The 13,370-nt window shown below is 34.6% G+C and overlaps 1 protein-coding gene across 13 annotated transcripts in view; it reads left to right on the top strand.

The window, feature by feature from the left end:
• The window catches only part of MPDZ (multiple PDZ domain crumbs cell polarity complex component), a 154,150-nt gene that overhangs the window by 71,455 nt on the left and 69,325 nt on the right, over window positions 1-13,370 (top strand). For 7 of the 13 annotated variants that reach the window (XM_082696736.1, XM_082696734.1, XM_082696737.1 and 4 more), the window contains 4 exons: window positions 541-705; window positions 2,456-2,644; window positions 4,194-4,403; window positions 8,514-8,681. In XM_082696736.1, coding sequence (XP_082552862.1) covers window positions 541-705; window positions 2,456-2,644; window positions 4,194-4,403; window positions 8,514-8,681 — 732 coding nt within the window. Of the gene's footprint in view, window positions 1-540; window positions 706-2,455; window positions 2,645-4,193; window positions 4,404-6,085; window positions 6,203-8,513; window positions 8,682-13,370 lie in introns of all 13 variants that reach the window. The other 6 variants (XM_082696741.1, XM_082696738.1, XM_082696745.1 and 3 more) reach the window with 1 other exon arrangement.

Raw genomic sequence — 13,370 nt, 5'->3', positions numbered from 1 at the left:
AACATAGATGGTGAATAGTCTCTTCCTTGTGCTAATCCAGCCAGTGCTCATCACCCTTCATTAGGTAACTACTGTCATACGGTACTGTCATACTGCGCAGTCTTCCAGATACGTTGAATGAAGAACTAAGAAGATTTGGATATATTCTTTCCCTCCACTTTTAAAAGCATACAGGCATAAAACATGTACCATTTTCCATTTTGATTTTTTCATTTAGTGATATAAAACGTCAGTTTGTAGAGTAATCTGTTCCTTTTCTCTTCAGTCCTGGGTATTTTTTATTTTTTATTACCTCTTCTTTTCAAACTACTACTCTGGCACATGAAATAGGGGTGAACGATAGTGATTTCTCTTGAGTTCTTTACAAGTCCCATTTTCTACACAATTCTAACATTTTAGATCATACTACTATAGGTAACTGGTTCTGAGCACAGCAGAACTATAGTAATCATCCTAAAATTCGTATTTATTAATACAAGATTTCTTTCAAAAGAGTACTCATGAAATGTTCTCTCTTGGGCAACTTCTCTTTTTGCACAGGTGAATGGCATAACTTTGCTTGGGGAAAGTCACCAAGATGTGGTGACTATTTTAAAAGAACTGCCAATAGAAGTGACAATGGTGTGCTGTCGACGAACTGTGCCTCCTACCAGCCAGACAGGGTTGGATAGCCTGGACTTATGTGACATTGAACTGACAGAAAAGGTATCAGGTTTGAGACTAATGGGAATAAATAATGGGAAGTCTAAATGGCATCTACAATTTTTTAAATCTTTTTTTTCTTTCATTTGGCATTTCATTTCCTCAAAATCAGTGGGTTGTAGGAAAGACCTTGAAGTCAGACAAATGTGAATTTGAGTCAGGCTTGACACTTACTAGCTCTAGGATCTTGGGCAGGTCATTTCATCTTTCTGAATCTCTCTTTTCTCCTCTGTAAAATCTACATCACAGTGCATGTCTTCAGAGGGTTGTTCTATTGTTTAAATAAGGTAATATAATGATATTAGGTATTATTGGGCCCTTTATGCTTGATAATTTATTCACAATATTCCTATGAAAAATATACTCATAATGTGCCCATTTATAGGAGAGAAAATGTATATAGTATAAATGTGGTAAACAAAAGATATTTAATGGTATCACAAAGTGACTGCTCTAGGAATAGCTATCATATGGATGGACACATCTTCTCTGTGATTTTAGATCTTATTTGTGTATTTTTATACTTTTTAAATGTGAAAAATTTGAGGCCATAATACTTGCTTATTCTTTTTCATTTACATGAAAATATCAAGAAATAGAGCTCATCAGCTTTTCTGAGGACTCATCATAGATATCCAAAGTTAAGATTTGGACATCACATAATTTGAGTTTTAGTCAAATCTCACTTAAGGTATAATGAGACATAATCTTAGAAATTGACTTACAGTATACTGCAGGAATCAGTATAGTAGAATAATTTTGAAAGCTTTGAAGAAAGTAATATTCAACGAGATGAATAGGGTGAATAAGAGACATAATTCCAAATTACATAGAACTCTAGCACCATATATGTTCATACGTATTTTTATGTGTTATGCATGGGATTATTACAATAAAGCAGGTGGACAGATTTGTATCCATGGTCCTAGGATGTGTAATAATTAACAGGAAAGATAGTATATAAACTAGAATTTCATCACCAAAACATGTCTTCCTGAAATTTGGTATGTTCATACAGATGAAGACAACTGAATTAACTTAGATTCACTTTATTTTTGCTGAAAGGAAGCTAACATTTTATATTTCTATTTCTGTGCCAAGTGCTTTATATATGTCAACTCATTTAATTCTTAACAATTCTATCAAATGGTAACTGTAAAGTTCAGGTTACAGATATTGCTCAAGGCAACACAGTTAAGAAATCATAGACACAGCCTTTAAGCCCATGACACTCTGACTTCAAATCTTGTCTTTCTATTGTGCATGCTAATTTATTAATGAAATAATCATGTGCTCAAGTCACAACATTTTAAAACCTTTGTTTGCAGAGAGTACAAACTTCTACATATAGCCATTTCCTCTTGAGTTGTTATTTGTGAGAATTTTTTCTTTAATATCAAAGTAGATTTACATTTTTTTTTCTGACTACAGAGGTGACATAGACACTGATTTAAAAAAAAGTGAAAACTACTCACACTCATGCTGCTGAGATATAACCACTGTGTGTTTTTGTAGGAGATCTTTGAACTATACATTTTTAATGCCAGTTTTATGTTAGGTATTTCTACCACTTTAACAACCTTCAGTAATTACTGCCTTAATTTGTAAAAGCTTCATGATAAGCTGTTTCTACTTTAATTTGTGAGTGGTTTGTTCTGGACAGATGCTGGGACTCTCCCTTTTCCTTGTAGTGTTGGTACATGTCTGCTAATCTAGTGCCCCTGAAATAAGAGCTGTCTGATCTGTTACCCAGCCTCATGTAGATCTAGGGGAGTTCACTGGGTCCTCGGAGACTGAGGATCCTGTGCTGGCGATGACTGACGATGTGGGTCAGAATTCAGAGGAGGTTCAAGGACCTTTGGCCATGTGGGAGGTTGATGTGCAGCATATCGAGCTGGAGAAAGGGAACAAAGGACTTGGTTTTAGCATTTTAGATTATCAGGTAAGTACATTCTATTTAAAATTTTTTAATTTTTTAAGATGATACATGAGTCTGGAGGTGGCTCAGTCCTTAAGCGTCTGCCTTGGGCTCAGGTCATGACCTCAGGGTCCTGGGATAGACCTTGCATCAGGCTCCCTGCTAAGTGGGGAGCCTGCTTCTCCCTTTCCCACTCCTCTTGCTTGTGTTCCCTCTCTCGTTGTTTCTCTATCAAATAAATGAGTAAAATCTTTAAAAAAAAATAAAAAAGATAATATATACTCAAGGTATATTGTAGATAAGAGAAAAGGTAGTTAATATTTTACAGTTACCAAAGACATTTCCTTGTTTCTAGCAAATCTTCCAAAATAATAATTTATATGGTTTATTATATAATGTAAGTTTTCTTTTAACACTGAGTTCATTGAACTTTGAACTTTCATTGAAAATTTGAAGAACATACATTTTAGAAATATTATAGAAATAGTTTTTTTGTTATTTGGGGAATACGTCTAAATCATTTTTATTTCCATGCTCATCATTGATAGTTCATATTTCATATTAATAGTTCAAGACTCAAAGTATTAAATACTTCTTTCGTCTCAAGTGAATTCCTGAGTTGTAATTGAATGGGATTCTTGTCATTGACTAAATGATTAGATTTATAAAGAAGCTTAAATTGGTCAAGTGTAGCATGCTTATCCTGCGTTGTTTTCTGTGCTGAGTAACTGAGGAAATGTTTATGCCTGTGTGAGAGAGCACAGCTGTTGCTCCTCATTAATTAATACCGAACCAGAGAGCCATCTCCAATGACTACCAGGAGTTGTGTTCTTTATAGGGCTTGATTGCGGAGCCTTGTTCTAACACTAAGGTTGCTGCATATCTGAAAACACTGCATCATCACATACTTCATGGACTCTTTCTGTATTCATTTCTAATAGATAGGCCTGACCTTTTAGTATACTCCCAACTACTTATGTCTCACAATAGTAACATTCTATTAAATAAAAGCTGTTATAGGGGTTCCTGGGTGGCTCAGTCGGTTGAGCATCTGCCTTCAGCTAAGGTCATGATCCCAAGGTCCTGGGATGGAGCCCTGCATTGGGCTCCTTGCTCAGCAGGGAGCCTGCTTCTCCCTCTGCCTGCCACTCACCCTGCTTGTGCTCTCTCTCAGTCAAATAAATAAATAAAATCTTTAAAAAAGAAACAAGCAGATGCTGTTGTCAGTAATTTGTGGATCTGACGTCCAGCCTCACAAGATAGCTATAAGATTGGACAATTTATCAAAAAGTTAAAATGATAATTTTATAGTGATCTATACAGTTGAAGTGGTCTACTCAGGAACAGCTTGGTACTTAAGGATGCCATGCTCTAGGGGAACTCTTCCTACACTCTTAAAAATGGAGATAGGGTTTACTTCTCTGTTAAGAAGTGTTGCATGAAAATTCTTTTGTGAGACTTGAAACAGTTACCCATTCATTATAATTCAGTGGCCAATCTGTGAAAACATTTTTTCAATTAAAAAGGAGCTACCTTCTTCTTTAATTTTTTCTTTCCTTCCCCATTTTGTCAGGATCCCATTGATCCAGCGAGCACTGTGATCGTGATTCGTTCGTTGGTGCCTGGCGGCATTGCCGAAAAGGACGGTCGGCTTCTTCCTGGAGATCGCCTCATGTTTGTCAATGATGTTAACCTGGAAAACAGCAGTCTGGAGGAGGCCGTGCAGGCTTTGAAGGGCGCACCAGCAGGAACTGTGAGAATCGGAGTTGCTAAACCATTACCCGTAAGAATTCGGATTTTATCAATTTTTTTTTTTCATTTTGTAAACAAAATGGCTCTTAGGCTAACTTTTAGCTTCAGAAAGTGTTCTCATGAGTGAATTGTGATTTTTGGTATTTTTCGTCAGTGTGGTTGCCGTCCGTCTGAGTATAAAGATTTAATTTTGAGTCATATTTTTTTAAAAGAATAAAGGACAGAAAATGAGATTCAGAAATAAATTTATAACTTTATGGTTTTGTGGTATGCTTTTGATAATAAGGTCATGATGAATACAGAATTGAATATTTTAAAACAAAAATGCCTTAAAATGCCTGTACCGATATGGTGGGGTATTAGAGAAATTTAAGGGCATTCACAACTAGCAGTGCAATCTTTAATTATAGTGGAATAAAATAGAATCTCTTGTCAGTGTGGGTTAGGGTCCTGAATTCTGTTGATTTCAGCACATTTCTTGTCTAATTACTGCAGAGCAAGAAATTGAACTTTTCACAGTGGGTTCATCAGCTTGTGGCTCTTCTTCTGGGAGGCAATGTTCCTCTTGTCATTAATTAGTGCAGTATTAAAAACTACTAATCAGTTCATGCTACTTAATGTCAGTATGTTTATTAGATATTGTGATTACAACATAGCACTTACCACTGAATTGCACGTAAATATTAGAGACATTTTCAATATTCATGGGGCTTTTTTAATGTATAAAGATATTTTTAAGTCAAAGGGCAAATACACCTTTTCTTAAGAAAACACAAACACATAGGTACATTTGCATAAACATCAAAGAACAATTTGTTGACTTTATGAAAGAATTTGTTCAAATAGTAAGCTTTGTTAATACATTTGCAACATTAATTAGATTTTTCATGCCTTACTTTGTATTCCACAACAAAGTTTGGTAATCTATGAAAATATATTTCTGACAACAGAGGAAAGAAGAGAACTTCTGCATGTGTTGCTGATTCAGGGTGACGTAGGCAAGACAATCTATTTTAGGCCATTTTATTAGAGATTGGAATGAATATATTAGGTTTTCCATCAGTGTGATCCATCAGTGTGATATAATAGATTAGGAATGTAATTTAGAATCTGTACATGTAGAGGTTTTTTTTTTAAGCTATGTTCAATTGAGAGACTTCACTGTAGGGTTCTCTGACATTCCTTGTCAAGTAAATGACATTCTTTAAAATAATACTCTAGTAGGGGATGACAGAGAGAAGATGATCCTTCCTTTTTAATGTTGTTTTTTACCCCCTGCAAATTCTTTTATATCTTAACACCTAAAAGGCCCCTTACTTATTTTTACATTGAGTCATTGTTTAGCCAGAATATTTGGCAGATGAAACTGACCAGAAGATTATTATATAATACAAAAAAAATTATTGATTTTGATCTTTTATAAGGAGAATGAAAAAATTAGAAGGGATTTTCATCTAACAGATGATGTATTGGTATTATTGGTATTAGAAGAATGTCCTTATTGTACTTTAACAAATAAAAACATTAAATATGAATATTTATCATATTTCATGTTCATCATTTTATGTCTAAGTCATGTGTTACCATGTGAAAACATTCCCATTTTTTCCCTCTCTTCTTACTTTTTTCTACCCCCCATCTTTCTCCTTCCTTCCCTCTTTGCTGTTCTCCTTCAAACTCCTTCTCAAACACTGAGTCTCCTTCTCCCTGCAGCTTTCACCAGAAGAAGGGTATGTTTCTTCTAAGGAGGATTCCTTTCTCCACCCACCACACTCTTGCGAGGAGGAAGGGCTGGCTGACAGAGCTGTCTTCAGGGCTGACTTGGCTCTGGTTAGTGGCCACAACATATCAAGTCTTCTTTCAGAAATCTCATGTCTTATTTTTTGCTTTTCAAAATATTCTAAAATCTTACTGTATACTCTTTGTTCATAATGTTTTGGAAAACCGGACATTTTCATTTCAATTCTAGTGGTTCTTATAGTTCAAAATAGGAAGAAAAACCATAACACATGTGAAACTATTTGCTGATTTAGGGAAGAAATTCAGTTAGCAATGCATTCTGACAACTAGTAGAGTTAATCTTTACATCATACCAAAAGTTGTTGAAGCACTCATTTGCTTGGATTTCATACTTGGGGCATTTCTAGGCATTGTTTAGCTGTTTTCAGTTAATCAGTTGTTTTGGCTACCTTTGAATGGGGTAACTAGTATATTTTTTTCCATTCGATACAAATAATGTGAAAACCACATAAATTGGTTCAGTTATTAAGAACACAGAAGTCTCCAAAATAGTCAAAACCCATGTTTACTATGATTACAAAATATAATAAGCATCACTGTTTTACTAAAAAATTTTGAATTGAAATTATATTTTTACTTGATCTATATAAAATCATTCATTAGAATAAATATTTCTGGACCACTGGAAGTCACTTTGATGAATAAATGAATGAATTTTGCTGCTAAGAACCTTATTTTCTAGTAGCGAGACAATACTATAGCAATAATTAAGATACAAAGCTAAATACCAGATATAAATAAACATGACATTTATACAACATAAATATAAAAATTGGATGTCCTATTCCATTACTCCTATTAAAACCAGGTTCCTGGCCCAACTTTCCTTTTGGGAAAAAAGTACCCAGTATGACTAGAAAGGATGTGCCCAGCTTTTGAAATCCTTGTTTTAGTGTATCAGGATAGAGTGAGGTTTAAAATCCATGGCATTCTCCATTATGTATTTCTAACCAGTTGTGCACATCTTGCTTTAGAACAGAGTATGAATTATTTCTTTGATTTTGATAAACCTAATTTTTGAGAGATAGTTCTTCTTGTTAATATTTTTTAATTAACCAGCTCCTGAAACTGCCTTTTGGAAAGTTTTAGTGTATATTATAATAAATACAATAATATCATATTACAATGTCATCAATAATCCATGACACAAAGCTTAGTTAATGCCATCTATCTAGATAGTGATGTGAAGTATTTACTTTCCAGATTGTTGTACCTGATAAACATTTGTGAAGGGTAAACCTCCACACAGTAGTTCACTAGTGAATTTGAACATGTATTTAAAATATATTATTAGAGGGAGGGTCACTTGGAAGTGGCAAACCTATATTCTTGGCATGTTTTTGCAAGAATGAGACCTGGTATAATTTATAATTCTTCTGGCAAAACAAGTTGAAATCACAAAGAAGTAGAACACATAGGATTTTGCCATCAAGACCGAAAATGCTGATAATATAATAATTAGGTTAGTTCTACCTATTTTAAAGTGTAACTGAGTGAATTGTAAATAGAGCTTTAAGCTCCTCATGAGTTGATTCTTTCACTTGGTTCTGCCATGAAAGGTAGTAAGAGGAGCTTTAGATAATATTTAGTGAAATGTTCTGCTTTATGTGAGTTTTCCAGCAAAAGGAGTTCATAACTTTATAGCTTCCCCATCACCATAATTAGGCCCCTTGTTTGTTAGTATAATTTTAGTATAAAATCACAGATATTCTTTTTGGTTTCTGATGATCACCAGCAAGTTCTGAATCAGCAACTCGGATGGTTTTAAAATCTAATTTAAAATAACATAAAACAGGGGTACCTGGGTGGCTCAATCAGTTAAGCACCTGACCCTGGATCTCAACTCAGGTATTGATCTCAGGGTCATGAGTTGAAGCCTTTCATTGGGTTTCATACTGGGTGTGGCACCTACTTAAAAAAAAACCTTAAAATATATTGTTTTAGTGAGCTTTATAAATAGATAATTGCCTAACTGCCTTGTTGAATAGTAGTTTATTTTAGTTGAATAGAAAAAGTGTTGACCTCTTTCATTTTATTATAAAATTCTAGAAGTTGGGCAGGTGGTTTTAAAAAACAATGTGAACTGGACAAAGTAAATATTTTCCTTAATTTATGAAATCACTTAAAACTTCGAATCAATCCGGGCCTTTTGTTAATTGTTGCTGTTGTCCTCTTATTGGTGGAATGCATAACTGATGCCAGTTTGTCTCTGACATGTTGAAGAGGGTGAGGAGGTCATGTAGGAAACAGTATGAATGCCGGTATTCTTTTTAGTCTCAAGTGGAGACATGTCATATATGTAACCAGAATTCCCAACTGATATTATCATTTTGTTTCCTAGGTGGACACAAATGAGGCTGACTTAGCAGATGAATCTACATTTGAGTCTCAGTACTCTCCTGATAATGACAGTATCTACTCCACTCAAGCCTCTCTTTTATCTCTTCATGGCAGCGCTGGTAGCGATGGCCTGAACTATGGTACCTCCCTTCCATCTTCTCCTCCCAAGGTACAGAGGGGAAACTGTGGGAGTGGTATGTTAGAAGCATTTTGTTTGTCCAGTCATGGATTCATTATCAGATTAAAGTGCAGTTTTGTCCAGGTAGTGTTGATTGAGCATCTCTCGGACCACTAGGTATTATTTAAGTCTCGGTTCTATTGTATGAGATGATAGAGCCAAGGGTTCAAATTTTTGAGTAGGACTTACATGATAGAAAAATTTTAATGGAATGTATTTCTCAAATTGTGTATTTATTTAGCTGTGTCTGCTTTAGAAAAATCATGAGGATAACTTCATTTTCTGAATGGTTTTAAAATTGATTTTCATGTAGAGTTGGATAGTAAAATATTTTTTGGATTAATTTAATATTTACTAACAAGTTAAACTTAATACTGTCTTGTGTTTTTATATAAAATGATGCCAGTAAATACTTTACATAGAAATCACAGTGAATGGCAAAGTGTGGTTAAGTCTCTGGATATGAATGAAGAATTTAGTTACTATTCAGCATATCTGTGCCAGCTATATTTTAAAAATAGATTATTGGCATAAATGCCCCAACTATTCTTCATTTTCTTGGTGATGTACTTTATAGTGTTTAGTAAGTAATATTTTAAAACCTGCCCTGTCTTTTGGGCTTGAAATTTGCATTTGGAGTTTTGCTTTTTAGTGGCTTGAACACTGTTTCATATGTTGGTCCTTCGGTTTTCACTTGTGTCAGTGACCTCTTCATATCTTTTGATAGTTTTTATATTGTGTTGTCTGTCTTCATATTGATTTGTTGGAGTTTCTTTTATATTTTCTACAAATACAAATACACAAAACATTTCAGTGTATTTTATGAGTATGTATGTATGTGTATTAAAAAAAAAAAAAAACTAAGAATGTATAGGAATGACATTTTTTAACTCCAGGAAAGAAGTTATTCTTTGAGAAAGAAGGAAGCATGGGAATTCAGCTGGATGTGTTAATACATTATATCCTTCTAAGAGGAGAGATTGAAGAGAATATGGCAAAATGTTAACATCTAATCTAGGCAAAGAGTTCATGTACCGGATATAAATTCTTTATTCTTTCATGTTGAAAATAAACCATAAACAAACATTAAAAGTCAAGATAAGGGGCCGCCTAGAAGGCTCAGTTGGTTAAGCAGCTGCCTTCGGCTCTGGTCATGATCCCAGAGTCCCGGGTTCAAGTCCCACATTGGGCTCCTAGCTCTATGGGGAGTCTGCTTCTCCCTCTGACCTTCTCCTCTCTCATTCTGCCTCTCACTCTCTCTTTCTCAAATAAATAAATAAAATCTAAAAAAAAAAAAAAGTCAAGATAAGAAGACTAGACAGTAACTTTCTTAAATATATGAAATATATATTTGCCATATAAATTGAATTCAGCAGCAAGGATATCTATATTTTTGAATAAGATGTAAAATAGAATTTCCACAGGTCTAGCACAGTTTTCCTCCATTCCTGATTAACAAGTAATTTTGGGGCCAGAACGTTTTCAAAGCATTTTCTTTTATGTTCAAGGTGCACCTGTTATCCTTGCAAATGATGCTGGGCAATCTCCTTGAATTGGTTTGCAAGGTATAATCTTGAATGGAGCAGCTGCTCCTCTCTCACCACACCTGAGACTGTCTATGTGCCTGCGTCCTGTCTGGAACGTGTTCAGTCTTTACTGGCCTCGGGGCTGGAAGCTGAGTTCATCTCCTAATGGACTCTCCTAATCCACAGCATAGCGTACTGCCTCTTGCCAGTGGGACAGATTGCATTGTTTAACTTAGTAATTGTTACTTAAAGGGATTACACAATCTGCATACTGAGAAGCATATATTTTACAGGGCAAATGCTGGCTGTATGCAGCACAACATATTGGCTTACTGAAGTCTATTTGCCTCCTTTTTTTTTTTTTTTAAATTCCCGAGCAGTTTACTCTTTTGTTGAAGCAGATTCTGGCAAGCTGGCCTATCAATGGAAATATTTAAACTATAAAACAACAAAGAAGACATTAATGAGGATGTTTTAAAACACATTGTGAAACTGCTGTGTGCTTTCAGTTTTCTTAGAAAGTAGGACTGTTTCTGCATCGTGGTAAATCTCTGCAACATTGTTTTTTATGTTTGTTTTTATTTTGCGGTGTCTTTATAGCACCAAGATATTTACCAGAAAATTGTATGTAAATAAAAAACTAGGTGATGTATTCATCTTCCTGTTTCTTTGCACTAAATTTTTTTTTAATATAATTTTTTATTTTTTATAAACATATATTTTAAAAAGACAGAATGGCAATTTGTTACGGAATTTAGAACTGGCCTTTTTTTTTTTTTTTTTTCTGGTCACTTAAGAGTGAGCTCATTTTGGAACCCTCTAATTGATAACATAAAACCTTATAATATACGATATTTAAGACAGAGAAGCCTCCATACTGATTTAAGGAAGTATAGAGTGTGAGCATCTCAGTGATTCCTCAGGTTTTTGACTTTGCTAGACATGTAATAACCTTGATGGTTAGAAATGTACAAACAATTACACCTTGGTCAGGTATGCTGCCAGAAGTTGTAAATAATGGATTCCATGATTCAAATAAATAAATAAATAAATAAATAAATATACCTATTCCTGTAGATCTCTACTTACTGTCATTCTGTAGCCTCACTATTGCTGCCTTCACACCCAAGCTCAAAATGTTTGTTTGTTTGTTTGTTTGTTTGTTTGGAGAAACACTTAGTATCAAAAACTAATATAATAACTCTAGCCAAGATGATGGGAATCACTGTGGAAGTCTTAGGGACAAAACTGCAAGTTCTCGAAGCACAAAAGAAGTCCCTTTTTGGCTCAGTAGGGTTGGTGCGCAAACACTAGAGGAAGTACTGTACCTTGTGTCAGGAACAATGGGAGGAGGATGGTGAGTTGGGAGTGGCTGTGCTTTTAGTATGTTTTCTGAGTGTGGAAGGACTTCTGTGGTGGACCGCTTATGAGGAAAACCAGCTTGTGTCCAGTGAATGTTTCAGGACTTAGTTAGTCTATATAAATAAATCATCCAGGGAAATAGCGTGCCCAGGTATCATCCTAACTCACTCATCACCCTTCAACAGCTCTCTTCAAGTGTATTTGACATTTTTATTTAACCTCTCATTTTTTTTTTTTTAATTTCCTGGAGAATAAGAATGTATCAAGTAGAGGCACGTGTTAATGTGGATTTTTGCAAGACTTCAATTTGGGTACCAAGTTACACTAGGAGATTATGGAGTTATTTTCGAACATCTTATAGGGGAAGAATTGCTTTTCTTTGAGATCCATAAGACTTTTAAAAATAAAACTCAGTTGGTTGTTCAGCAACCAGAAACGTTTCTGAAGTAGGCGTATGTTGTCTGCCGTGTTGATTAGCTCTTTCTTTTCTATGTCTGTGTTAACTCCTTTATGAATAATGCATGGAAATTTTTGTCACACGATTTATAGTAAACCCTAGTTAACAAGGGCGGCTTGGAGTCCTTTTGTGATGAAAAGCAGTTTTAATTGTTATCTTTATTTGAGGTTTGGGGAAGATGATATGCTGCTAAGTATTATAATTAATTTAGTAATACAGAAGCTAATTCTGTAGTATGTGCATTGTTGTTTTTCATTAGAACCGAATCATCAAAGTTGGGTGAGTGGGCCAACAGGTTATTGTCTACGTTCCAGCAGTGTGGAAGATCATGGTTTCCTTTCATTGTCCCTGAAGAGTCTAAGGACATTACTTGCTTGTATGATATTCCCATTTGCCTCAATTCTTTGTGCCAGGAATATCTGATAATTCCAGAAAGATGATAACATGCTGATAAGAGGAATGTAATTAACTCTGTTGGAAAAATTGATTACCTTTTAGAAAAAAATAGAAAGAGATCCGTATTTCACACCACACCCTGAAATAAATTCTAGAAGGGTTAAAACAGACCTGAAAAGAAAACATTTATAAAACAGAAGGAAAAGACTAGAAAGCGTTTCTTTTTCTTTGTGTGGAAGAACTTATTAAGCAACTTTTGAAACTCTGTAGTACAAAGTGTTGATAAATTTTATTATGTAAAGAATTTCATAAATTTACATAAAGAATTTGAAGAATTTGATTTCTGCATATATATCTATATAACATGTGCAAACTGAAAGATAAGTAACAGGCTGGGGAAATACTTGTGGTATATATTACAGACTTTACCTACAGAGTATGTCAATGATAGGAACAAGTGGAAACCCCCTGATGAGAAGTTGGATAGACTATATGAAGAGAGTGTCGACAGGAGATATATAAATGGCGTGTCCTCATTAATTGTCAGGGACATGCATAGTAAATACTAAATTTTATATTTACTAGAATATATTTCTTTCAGATCAAATTACCAAACTTATTTAGAGTTGGCAAGATTAGTTCTCAGGTAGTCCCACATCTGTGAGAGAAAATTGGACTGTTTGGTGATACGTATCAACATTTTAAGTGTGCATATTACTTAGCCCATAATTCTAGGAGTTTATACTAAATAAATTTTCTCACATGTACAAAGATGTGTAATACAAATAACAATGGCTAACAATTATTGGGCATTTTCTATTAAGTCAGACATGTTATTAGTACTTCGCAGTATTAACTCTCTGTCCTCCCAATAGTCCTGAACTAGGTCCTTCTGTTTTCCCCAATTAATCCATGAGGGGACCAAGGCACAGAGGATGG

Source organism: Mustela nivalis (assembly GCF_964662115.1).
Source record: "Mustela nivalis genome assembly, chromosome: 13".
Taxonomy (NCBI): Eukaryota; Metazoa; Chordata; class Mammalia; order Carnivora; family Mustelidae; genus Mustela; species Mustela nivalis.
This window is presented reverse-complemented; position numbering and strand designations above follow the sequence as displayed.